We start from the raw sequence: 12,545 nt of genomic DNA on the forward strand, positions 1-12,545 counted from the left end.
CACAGCATCTCTAATGCAAATTGTAAGGCTCACATGTTCTAGCCCCACCTACCACTTCTTTCTTTCTTGATTCCAACACTGTCCCCCAACCATTCTTTTAGGCTCCACTTTAATTCTAGCTTCAAAAGTCTCTAATTTCTTCCTCCACCCCAGGACCTTTGCACATGCTGCTGTCCAGGCTGGAAACTTCCTGCTCCTCTTCTTGGCCTGGGTTTGACTCTGTTGCACTAAACTCAAGAACCTCAGCAGGTACTCATCTAAGGAATTCATCTAAGGAAAGCTTCCCACACCCACTAGAGAGAGGCGCAGGGCAGTGAGTAGGTCAGCTCTGTGTTAGGAGCCCATCACTGGTTGCCTCAGTGCCTAAGCAGAGGAGATGTCAGTGTCAGACCTAAATGAGCATGAAATAAGCACATGAGATTGGAGGGACCAACAGATCTCATCCTGGAAACCCCAGGGCCCCTGAGAGCTGTTCATGAAATTCATGAAATCATATAGTCTCAAAGCCAGTTAGTGCTTGGACAAGAGGTGCTCAGCCCAGCAGGAGAGATGACTGAAAATGAGGTCTGCATGTCTCTCCCCCAGCTGCCTGGGCTTCATCCTGGCACTTCTGAACTTGGACTCCATATTGCCTTGTTAGAGGTCAGGCATCTGAGGCTGCTGTGGAGGACTGGTAGGAGGGACAAGAGGGGGACCTCATTGGTTCTGTGTGTGGGCAACAGAGCGTGGAGAAGACAGGAGCCTGGCAGGGTGAGCCTTCACAGGACCCAGTGCAGTATAGGGTAGACAGTGAGATAACTGGGAGATTCCCACATCGGCCCACATGGCCCAACACAAGGTTGTAAGCCTACTTAAAACATGATGAGAGTTTCTTGGAGGTCATGTCTGTGACTCGATTGCATGGCTCTCCAGTGTGTGTCTGTCTTCCAGTCTCAATATCCTGTCACAGCACTCCTAGAAGGAATTTTCGACTTTACCATGATACAAACATGATCCCCATTTGACAGCTTGGGATTTGGGGTTTTGATCTTTTCTGGTGATATATGGTAGAATACTCTCTCACTGTGCAGGGAATGGCAACCATGTGATCCCAGGGACAGCCCAGCCTCCAGTGTCCTGGGCCTCTGAAACATGCTCTGCTATTCTGTGGTTTTCCAATTTCTCAGTTTTGAACCCACCCGCCCCATCACACATCAATCGCCATCTTCGTTTTATCTTTCTGGGAATGAAGGGCTCTTACTTTCCCAGAACATGTTCTTGCTTTTATTAAGTAGAAGCAAAAGGGATCATAGAATCCTGGACTCACGGTCTAGAGCAAACAGCTCAGACAGTCCCCATTACCCAGGGGAACCTGCAGGTTCAGTACAAACCTGGGTGTCTGGGGATAAGCAGTGGGTCTCCCAGTACTCACATGACCTTACATCCTTCTTCCCTGTACTGTTTCTTTGAAAATGCCCTTTAGTGTTGATTCGCTTTACTTGCCTCCCTGAAAGTCCACCAGAATAAATACCCGAGCTGATTGCAAACACCAAAGAGTGGAAGCAATGGGGGCTAATGGGGACTCTAAATCACCAGGCTAGAGTGTGGAAAGATCACCAGACTGAGGGTCTCCTTTCAGGTGCTCATAGGTGAAATTGCAGGCAGAATGAGACCACCTTTAGGGTGGATTTGTTCATGTATCAAGCAAAATATAATAGAGGTTCTCACACCTGCCCTGACACACTCACGGACACCTCAACCGCTGGATCCTTTCTCACTTTTAAGCAGTGTATAGATTCCACAGCTTGCAAAGCCATTCCACAGCTCCAAGATGAGGCTGGAATCAGCCAGTGAGCTATTTGCCCACCACCTCCATTTTCAGGTGAGAAGACAGTGGTTCAAAGGAAGCTGGGTCACCTCTCCAAATGTGAGTGACACACAGATAAACAGCTGGGTCTTAACACGTTCATGGATGCTTTAGATGGATCTTCTGAATGTTAACATCAGAAGGTCTATTTTGTTTGGTTTTGGTTTGGTTTGGTTTGAGATAGGGTTTTTCTGTGTAGCAGTCCTGGCTATCCTGGAACTAGCTTTGTAGACCAGACTGCCCTCAAACTCACAAAGATACACCTGCCCCTGTTTCACGAGTGCTGGGATTAAAGGCATACACCACCACTGCCTGACTTAGGTTTTTTTTATCGGGGTAAAGTATACAAAACACCTTAGCCATCTGTAAGTGCACAGCAAGGACATGGGCCTTCACAAGTTATGTAACTGTCATGTTATACATCTCCTGAACCTTCACACAACCCTAAACTGAGGCTCTGAGTCCACTAAGCACCAAATCCTGTTCTAACTGCCCACCCCCAGTGGCTGTTCCACTCCTTTCTCTGGGAATTTGCCTATTCCAGGTACCTTGTGTAATTGTCTTTTTGTGTCTGCCTTTCTTTAGATTAACCCATTGTGATAGTTTGAATGTCATTGGCCCCTATAAGCTCTTAGGGAGTGGCATTATTAGGGGTGTGGCTTTGTTGGAGTAGATGTGGCCTTGTTGGAAAAAGTGTATCATTGGGGAGGGGCAATGAGGTCTTCTATGCTCAAGCTATGCTCAGTGTACAGACAGTTCACTTCCTGTTGCCTGCAGATTAAAATGTAGAACTCTCAGCATCTTCTCCAGCACAATGTCTGCCTGCAGACCACCATGTCTCACTGTGATGATAATGGACTAAACCTCTAAAACTGTAAGCCACCCCAATTAAATGTTTTCCTTTACAAGAGTTGCTGTGTCAATGGTGTCTCTTCACAGCAATAGAAACCCTAGCTAAGACAGCCACCTTGTAACATACACAGAATCTCAATCTTTTTGAAGGCTGAATAGTATGCTACTCTGTGTGTGCACACCATGTTTTTGTGGTGTCCATTCATCAACAGACACTTGGGTTGCTCCCACTTTGGAGCTACTGTGAATAATATCCTGTGATCACGGATTTTATATTTAGAAGGTAAAATCTCCCCATGGGCTCATGTGTTTGACTACTTGGTCCCCCATTCATAGTGCCACTGGGGAAGTTGTAGAACCTTTAGGATATGGAACCTCACTGGAGGAAGTGGTTTGCTGGGGGCCAGGCTCTGGGGATTGTAACCTGGCTCCAGTTCCTGGTCTGTTGAGATGTGAGAATTCCCTGCTACACACACCACTGCCATGAACTCCTCCATCATTTTCTGCCACAATGGACTATGCCCTCTCAGACTGTGAGCAAAAACAAACCTTCCTCGGGGCTGCAAAGGTGACTCAGTGGTTAAGAGTGCTTTCTACATTTCTAGAGAACCTGAGTTCATTTCCCAGGACCCATGTTGGGCAACTCACAACTATCTGTAACCCTAGTTCCAGGATATCTCTATGATAACCACACACATATGGTTATCATAATAACCACAATAGAAGATAGATGATTGATAAAAATATTAAAAATAAAATTAAAAATCCTCCCCCCTTTCAGTTGTTCTTTCAGATACTTTGACACAGTGGTGAAAAAAGCAGCTGACACAATGAGTGTGCATGACAAGTCCCTGCTGTCATTTCTTGTGGGAATTATTCCCAGTAGTGGGATTGCTGGAGCAGGTGGCAATGGATGTTTGGTTTTCTGAGGCACTGCCATTCTGTTTCCCAGAATCTGGAACCACCATACATTCCCAGAGGCGGTTCCCAAGGGCCCCAGGTGCTCTCATCCTCACAAACACTTGTTGCTGTCTGGTTCTGACAGTGGCCATCCCAGCAGGGTGAGCAAGACATGCTTTTCAGAGTCTCCCCCTCTTAGGCTCAGAAAGTGAGAGGTCACACCCAGGGGACAAGGTCACAAGCAAGTCAGAAACAGCAAGACACAGAAGCTGAGTCCCGGCCTCTCACCTGTTCCTTCTAAACAGCCCATAATATTGGATTCATTGGGCCCATTGCTGCACATCAGGAGCAACCAGCTCTGGCTTCCAGCCAGATACACTCCAGCTTTATTCTGTTTAATCCAAACTTTAAACAAAAATCAACACCAGAAGATATGGAGAATTTTATATGGGAAAAGCCTGGATTTCTGATTTCTTCCTCCCTTCCCCCCACTCCCCAAATTGTCCAACCACAACAGTGGTTGTCCTTACAAGGCCATGTGGTCTCTAGGGTGCCACAGTGCCCCTGAAAGTCCTTATATCTTCCCACACTGCCTTGTAGGCACATGTACTACCCATAGGTCAGAACCTCATGGTCAGATGCCACCATTTCCTCCCCCAACTCATTTTATATTGCCCCTCTGAGAGGCTTGGCTATGTTTTCATTACAACGGAAAGCCATACTGGAGCTTATACTGCAAAACATAAACAAGGTATCATTAGATGGCCTGACCAGGGCCAGGCAACATGGGGATGCCAGCCAGGCTATCTCTTCATCTTTCCTCTTATGGGCACTCCGATGGCAAGATGAGCAGCCGCAGCCTGGAGTCATACCATAGTGTCACTTACAAGGTGGTGCTCCCTTCTGTGTCTTAGTGGTGTAGAGAAAATTGCTCCCTAACAGGCCAACCCTGATGAATAGGCCCTTCCTGGCAACAGCCTACCCAAGTTCTTGATTTGTCTCTGTCCACAGGTGAGGAATGACCTGACTGGGGTTCTGTACGGGGAGGACATCGAGATCTCAGACACAGAGAGCTTCTCCAATGATCCCTGCACCAGTGTCAAAAAGCTCAAGGTAGGTGCAGCCTGTCACTAGGGGCAATGATGCCCCCGGAGGATCCACACACCATTGCAGCCCTGACTTCAGTGTAGGCCTCAGGGTCAATTCTTCCTTCTGACAGCTCAGACCTCAGGAGTCAGCCTCCTTGAGCTTCCCCATGGATTATTGTCTAGCTCTGACAAAGGTCACTAGTAGCTCTGTGTCCCTGGAACCTGTGTAGCTATTTCATCCCACAGCCATGCTTGACTGGCAAGCAGAGTACCCACTGATGTCATCTCTCTTGCAAAAAGGGCAGGACCCAGGAGCTGGCCCATCAAAAAGCATTGCTGTTAGGGCTGAGAGCCCATCTCCTGATCCCACCCAAAGTCTGTCACTCTAGGGATGGAGGAAGACAACACGAGGTTCCCATGTTGTACATATCTGCTTTGTCTGCTACAAAGTCCAACCCCTACCAGGTGCTGGCCCTTCTCCTGGGCCCCCAGATATCATCACACCCACCCCTGTTCTCAGGTTGGTCACAGCATGGCCAGGAAGAAGGTTCAGTCTCAAGGGAAATGAGGGATCCAGGGCAAAAGGAGGGAGAAGTGACTCATGCCACCAGAACAAGGGGTCAGCCCTGACTCTAAGGAAGAGAGCACTGGACAGAGGCCAAGCAGGCTCCCAGGCTGCAGACTGCAAGGAAGGAGGGTTGCAGATCCAAGGGTAGCAGGCACACTGTGTTGTGGGAACATCAGAGTTCCACAGAGCGTGAGGCATTGGGGGAAGAATAGCAGGGTGATGCTGAGGCTGGAAACAGAGTTCTAGGACAGTTCCCAATAGCTAAGCCCAACTAAGTGGCTCTCTCTTCTCCTGAGGGTGGAGGGAAGCAGCTGGCGCTCAGAGCTGTGGACTCCTTTCTTTCCCTTCTATTCTCTCGTGGCCATGGGTTAAGTTGTTGGCATGATGATCCCACATGACAACTGCTGGTGTCTTTTCTGACTTAAGTGGGTCCAGGGTTTCCCTTGACACAGCAGGTGGCAGGCATGAACCATAGGTCATAAGAATTTTCATTTCGCTGATGGGGAGCCAGAACTCAGAGTTGGGGAGCCAGGGGACATAGAAGAACCACACACCTCCTGATATCCTCTGAAATAGACAGAACCTGTGGGTCACACTTTGGCCCTGGGAGTCTCTCTGCAGATGAGGAACAGCCTCTGGGGACAACCCAAGTTGCTGCAGCCCAAGCTTTCCCTCCATGTTGTCAAGGACTATGCTGTTGCCGGGTCCAAGATGGGGCCTGCAGAGCCTGAATGACTCAGGCCGGTGGGGAAGGGGGCTATGCTGTGCCAGTCTTGTCCTGACACATGCAGACTGTCTCCCCAGAGCAGGCTCTTGAAATAGCTCTAGCCTCCAAGGCCCAGCTGAGTTCTGAGGGCTTTGGAGTTGAAAGGCAAAATGTGTAGAGCTGAGGTGTTGAGACCTGGGGTGGTATAGGGCGCTCTGCTCATCAACCAAGTTCAACCAAAAAAGACCTGACTGAAACAATGCCAAAAACAGCAACCAAAACACCCAGCCTTCCCAACCTCCAGCGCCTGACTGGCCACCAACACAGAGCTGGCCACTGACCCAAGGCTTGACCCTTTGCCCATCATTTCTTCATTTGAGCTTCCCAAAGCCCTCTGGCAAGGAGGTTTTTAAGATTGATTTCACTGAGGATCAAAGTGGTTGGGTAACCCCTCAAGAGTTACAGGGGAAGTGGAGGGCTGGAATTCCACCCGGAGTCTGATGGGGCCTCTGCCCAGCTGTCCCCAGCTCCCTGTGCAGCCAAGGTTTGGAGAAAAGATCCTACCGGTGCACAGCTCAGAGGCTAGGACCAGGGGCTGAGGCACTGCGCCTTCTCCTGACCATCTCCATCTCACACACTCACATCCATGTTTGTTTCCTGGGGCTGCTTCCACTATGCTGCAGTACGCTGTGTCTTAGCAGCAGGAGTGTGTACTCTCAGGCCTGGTTCTAGAGGCTGGGGTGAGGGCAGAGGTTGGGCTGTGGCCACACCATGGATTCTCCAAGCTTGCCTTTCTCTCAGCTTCTGGTGTCCACGGCTCTGGGAGCTCTTGGCCTGTGGCTGCAAGTGCTAGCTCCACCTCTCGTGGCACCATTTCCCTTCTTCACACTATCCTCCTGTCAGGACACTCCTCAAGTTGAGCTAAGAGTCAACCTCATTCCATTGTAGCAGAATCCTGATTAAGAACACCCTCTGTTACTGACCCAGTTTTCACAAGAGGTCCCATTCCAGAATTCTGGGGTTAGACTTTCAATGTATCTTCTGGGAGCACACAGCCCACCCCATTAGACAGCCTATCCATCTCCTTCTTCTAGCACCCACCATTAAAATGCAAGCTTCCAGAAGTATTTCTCATCACCTACAATCAAACCTAATTGCCCAATAAGCTGCATTTGAGTGTCTAGACAGCAAAGACGACTGAGGAAATGGGGATAAAATACTCAGAAGAGAGAACAAGCGGGAAGTTCTGGACAGCCTGGAAAAAAGGCAAGCCTCTGCTTCAGTGTGGGCTAAGTGAATTGGGGATGCAGAGGACCAGGAAGAAGCTGCATATCAGATAATGGGACAGGAATCTGCAGCAGAGGCAGCAGAGAGTAGAGCCAGGGCCAAGAAGGAAAAAAAAATCAATGATGCAGAGGATGCTCTTGAGACACTCTTCCAGAATTCAGAGGAAATGGTTGGCACGATCAATCCAATGAGAGAAAAGATGACTGTGTGAGACTGGAGAAGAGAGCTAAGAGGACACCAGGACAAGCGGCCGAACCAAAATAGATGCCCCAGCAGCAACAGCTCATGGGGCAGCCAAAATCTGGCTTCTAGTACATTCTGCAGTAAGGGAATAGGGACAACCGAGCAAAGGGGAACTGGGAAGACTGATAAAGTACAAGCACAAGGACAGCAGTCCATCCCCAAAAACCCCATAAAAATCCAGGCATGGTGGTGGGTACTTGAAACTCCAATGCTAGGGTTGGAGGTGAGGGTGTGTGGGGAGACCAGTGGGCCCTTGGGGCTCTCTGGCCAGCTGTCCAGTCTAATAGGCTAGCTCCAGGTTCAGTGAGAGATTCTGTCCACCTTGATGATACCCTCAGGAGGAACAATACTGTGATGGACCTCCGACCTCAACACTCTTGAACACCCATATGGATGCTCACCCACACACAAACATACACACATCCAAACACACACACTATAGGGAACAAACCTGGATCACATGAAATTGCTGGCATGCCACCATTGTTGAACTACAAAATGCACAGTTAGCTCAGAAACCGTATGTACTGGCTAGCTGATCTCTGCAACCTGATCACTTTGGTATGGGAAAGGACACCTAGACACATTTCAGCAAATGTTTTGATGTACAAACTTTAAGGATAAATCTTGCAGATATCTAGGCAGGAGTGTGGGGGTGGGAGGAAGGGCGTCAAACTTCCCGCAAGGCTCTCACGCCCAGGCTGCCCTCTACCCTTTTTGCGTCATAAAACCCCAGGGATTATTGGACACACACATTACTGTGTGAGGCTCTGGTGATGTACCAGCAGGGAAACCTTCTGGAAGTTGATCCTGAGAGTCAACTGGGAGCAACAGCACACTTTATAGCTGAGGTCAAGATAGAAACAGCCAAGTGGGGAACATAGAATCTGGGGGGAAAGAAAGAGGAGTCTAAATAACTGCTGCAAATTCGGATGGGAAAGAGCATGCACCTCCCACATTATACAGACGTATGTACAACAATACCAGGCACGTGAAATCCAAATTGCACTCCCAGAGCCAGAGAAATGGGAAATTTTTAAAAAAAGCAGGCACCAAACTCTTGGTGCCTGCAGTTTCAGAGTCAAGTCTCACAGACAAGGAGGCTTAGGTGACCTGAGTGGATCGATCCCCTTGCTAGTGTGAGGCCCTGGAAATGCTCTCTACCGCCACCTAGAATCTAAAGTTATAGACAAAGAAACCAGCTGAAGGACCCTCTGAACAACATGGTAGTAAATGGAACCCAAAGCTACCAGAGCATGGAAGACAGAAAGGAAAATGTGGCCCGAGTGTCCAAGCAGAAAAACAACGCTTTAAACCACAGCATTCCAAACAGGACTTTGCAGACCAGACAGTAATTCTCACCAGGAATTCAAGTGGGTCAGCTTCACCATGAAAATTCCAGTGGTCCCAGATTGTGCTTTTAGCATTTGTTTCTGTTGTTGTTGCAGTTGGTGTTGGTGGTGATGATGGGTGTTGGGGTGTGTGTGTGTGTGTGTGTGTGTGTGTGTGTGTGTGTGTGTGTGTGTGTGTGTGTGTGTGTTTGAGACAAGATCTATGTGGCCCAGCCTGGTCTTGAAGGAGTGAGCGGTCATCTTGCCTCAGCCTCTTGAGTTCCTGAAGTATGGAACACACCATGGTGCCTCTCACAACAATTTGCAACAAAGTGATGCAAATGTCAAGTATATGAGGCCAGCCAGAATCCTGCCAGAGGCAGGTCAAGAAACGGGCACTGGGCAAGCCTGCTACAGATGAGGGACAGCACTGAGATGACCAAGCACACAGCCTGTCATGGCTCCAGATGGTAGCTTGATGAAGTACAGAGCCGGCCTATAGGGATCCAAATGAGACAGGCAGGAGCACTGAGCAGGGAGCTCCTCTTCAGCTCCCCCTCTTTTTTACAGTTACATACATAACTGGCATTTGCATTTTAACGCTTGCTAAGTGCCCTCCCATGGTGCACATTTCTTCCTCATCCCAAACAGAAGCTTTGACTCGCAGGCCTGCACTTACTTCCTCTCTCTCTGCCACTAGGCTCCTATGGTGGTTCTCATAGGCAGAACACTCTCACAAGGTTGAAGAATTGGCAGCTGATGCCATATTATAAACCCAAAAACGACTAAGCAAGAAAGTGATGAGAATCAGGAAATAAATCCATGACATATCCCGTCCTGGAATAATCATGGAACTTCCTAGAAAAGCAGTGAAAAGCCAGGCAACTGTAAGCTCCATGTGGCCCCTGCACAGTATGATCACTGTGCAGTCATCAGTGGAGGGGGTAGCCTGTGCCTGAGCTGCTGCTGGGAAAGCAAAGGCATCTGTAGGCTGTTTTTCTGTCTCTGATCTCACCACAGCCTATCCTCTCTGGCCTCTGCCCATGCTTCTGCTTCGACACTCAGGACAGACACTGTCCAGTTCTTGCTTTGTCCTCACAGATTTGTTCATCCTTTTAATCCTCCCAGTTACTGAACAGTAGCAGCCAGCAAATGATGGCCAATGGGCCAAATCCGGCCCTTCATTTGGTTTTATAAATAAAGCTTTATTGTAACACATTCATTTAAAACGCTGCTTTTGGCTGCTTTTGTGCTACAGTGGTGGAACAGAGTAATTGACATGGAGATAATTGCCCATGTAACCAGACAATTTGCTACTTGGTCCTCAATAGGAAATGTTTTTATCTTCATTTTACAAGTTGAGAAAGTGGGGCTCCAGGAAGTTAACACATACTGGAGGCCATGCAGTGGACTGATGGAGGTTACAGCACAGGAGTGAGGCTGCAGGAGGGTATGTAACCACCACAGCCTGGTCTCAGCTTCATGCCCATCTACTCTTCAGTGGCTACAGGATTTTTCCATAGTCTCTGAACATTTTGGAGAATGCTTGTATGCAAAGAGTGAAAGGCAAACTCTACCTCATGAGTCTTCTCAGCAATAAAGCAGGAAAGTGGTGGCTTTGTGGCTTACACCATGGAAGGTGAAGGACATCAGAGTCAGCCAGGCCCAGGCTAGGCAGAAAGCCCTAGTACTCAACTTAATACCTGCTAAACGCTGGGCTCCAGCAATGCATCTTGGGGACTCTACCTGCATGCCACAGGCCATATGCAATCCAGGATAGCTGTGACTGAGGTCTGACACTAAATTGTAAACTTTTTAGAACAATATGAGATTTTTTTTTTTGCAGTTTCTTTTTGTAAGTAGGTTGTGCAGTTCTTGAGTATAAACATTGTAGATGACGTCATCAAGTCTCACTGTCAAAAGACTTGGTACACCTGCTGGAGCCAGGTTTCTGACTCTAAAAAGAGGAACCTATTTTTGAGTGAGTCACAAAAATAGCCCAACACTGGGAAGCATTCCTATGGCTCAGGGTGCACAGAGGGAAATCAGCATTGGTTAGAAAAGCTATCAGCAGGTCAGCAGTGGCAAAGAGATCTCGGGGCCCACCAAAGAGGAGAGGACAGAGTCCCTCTCAGCTTGGCACTCACAGGCCAGATTCATTTCCTATGGATGGTGGGACAAAGCTGCATGGCTACAAACCATACAGATAATGTCTTTCTGGCCTCGAGGCTGAAAGCCAAGTATGTGACATGGTGGGCTAAGATGGAGTTGTCCCCAGGGATGATTCATCCTGTATCTTGGAGGAAAAGGCATTGTATCTGTGCCCTGTCTTCAGAGCCACCTATTGTCACTCAGCCTGCCTCTCCATTTATAAGAACCCTTGTGAAAAAAACTAAGTCCACCCAGATCATCCCAGAAAACTCTCTGTTTCAGATCTGCTGCCTTAGCTCCTCCTGAAGCTCAAGCTTCATACCATGGGGCATCACACCCCCAGAGGCTCTGGGACTGGGATGTCCATGTCTGTGGGAGGCCTCTACTCTATACAAAGACACCCTGAAGGTACACCCTCCCAGTCTTTGCTCCATGTGAGAGCCCTAGCCAGGATTGGTTACTCCTTTCCTTGACTGTCCAGGAAGGTCTTGGTGGCGACTGTCCACTCTTTCCTGAACTCACATCTGTTCAGGCAGGATGCCCAGGCCAACATCTGCAAATAGATTTGCCAGGGCTCTGAGGATGCACAACCAAAGAGTAACAATGGTGCATTGGCCCCAAGGCCAATTTTTCTCAGAGACATGGAGAAGAAAGAGCAGCATTTTTATCTGAAGCCAGATATATTATTGGAAAGCTAAATATACACGAGTTAAAGGAATGCCACACATTGCCAGTGGGCTGCTATGGGCTGTCCCCTCTCCACACTCTTCCTGGATGTGAGGACATGCCTTTAGGGGTATGTTTGGTGGGAGGGGAGGAAAAGTCCAAGGCAAATTTTGGTTAAGTAAGAGAGTCTTCATCCTGGAGTGGATCAGTCTGTGTGAGCCAGGTCTTTAGAGACAGTCCCAGCTGGTCCTTCCAGCTCATGCCAGGCCAGCCTCTAGTAGGTTGGTGGTTCAAGTCACATCATCCTCTCATAGTGTGGTATGTGGAATTGTGGGTTTTTTTTTTTTTTTGTCAGCCCCATGGTGAAGGGAGGGGGCCTACAGGAGACTCCAGATACCTAGAGGTCAGTGTTGGGTGACCCTGACCTTCCTTGCAGGACCCCACACTCTAGCGGCAAGAAGGCTGTCAAGCTGTGCTGGGCCCTCAGGGTGCTTGTGTCCAGCCTGCCTCTTTCATGATTCAGGACAGCATGTGCCACTTGTGACCTTGCCTCTCATCTGCCTGGCTTCTCCATGAGAGGCTATTCAGACTTAATGCTGAGTGCTGCAGCCCAGGCCAACTGAGGAAGGGGTTGTTGTCTCACTCAGCCTAGGAGCTCTAGGCAGGATGCGTGGCCCGCCCCCTGAGGTTCTGGGGCCACACTTGGCTGGCATCTAGATGTACGCCACCACTTCCCACCTGTGTGTTTTGGAATCCAGAGTTGAAGTTCCCTGGAGCTGAGCCTGGGGTGTACTGGTTGGTTTTGTGTATCAACTTGACACAAGCTAGAGTCATCAGAGAGAAAGAAGCCTCAGTTGAGGAAATGCTCCTGTGAGATCCAGCTATAAGGAATTTTCTCAATTAGTGA

General features: G+C 48.7%; 1 protein-coding gene across 1 annotated transcript in view; it reads left to right on the forward strand.

Moving 5' to 3' along the window:
- The window catches only part of Gabbr2 (gamma-aminobutyric acid type B receptor subunit 2), a 344,902-nt gene that overhangs the window by 173,927 nt on the left and 158,430 nt on the right, over window positions 1-12,545 (forward strand). Inside the window, 1 exon segment of the mRNA XM_027403592.2 lies at window positions 4,610-4,711. Within this exon segment, the coding sequence (XP_027259393.1) occupies window positions 4,610-4,711 (102 nt within the window).

This window comes from Cricetulus griseus, chromosome 2 (assembly GCF_003668045.3).
Source record: "Cricetulus griseus strain 17A/GY chromosome 2, alternate assembly CriGri-PICRH-1.0, whole genome shotgun sequence".
Taxonomy (NCBI): domain Eukaryota; kingdom Metazoa; phylum Chordata; class Mammalia; order Rodentia; family Cricetidae; genus Cricetulus; species Cricetulus griseus.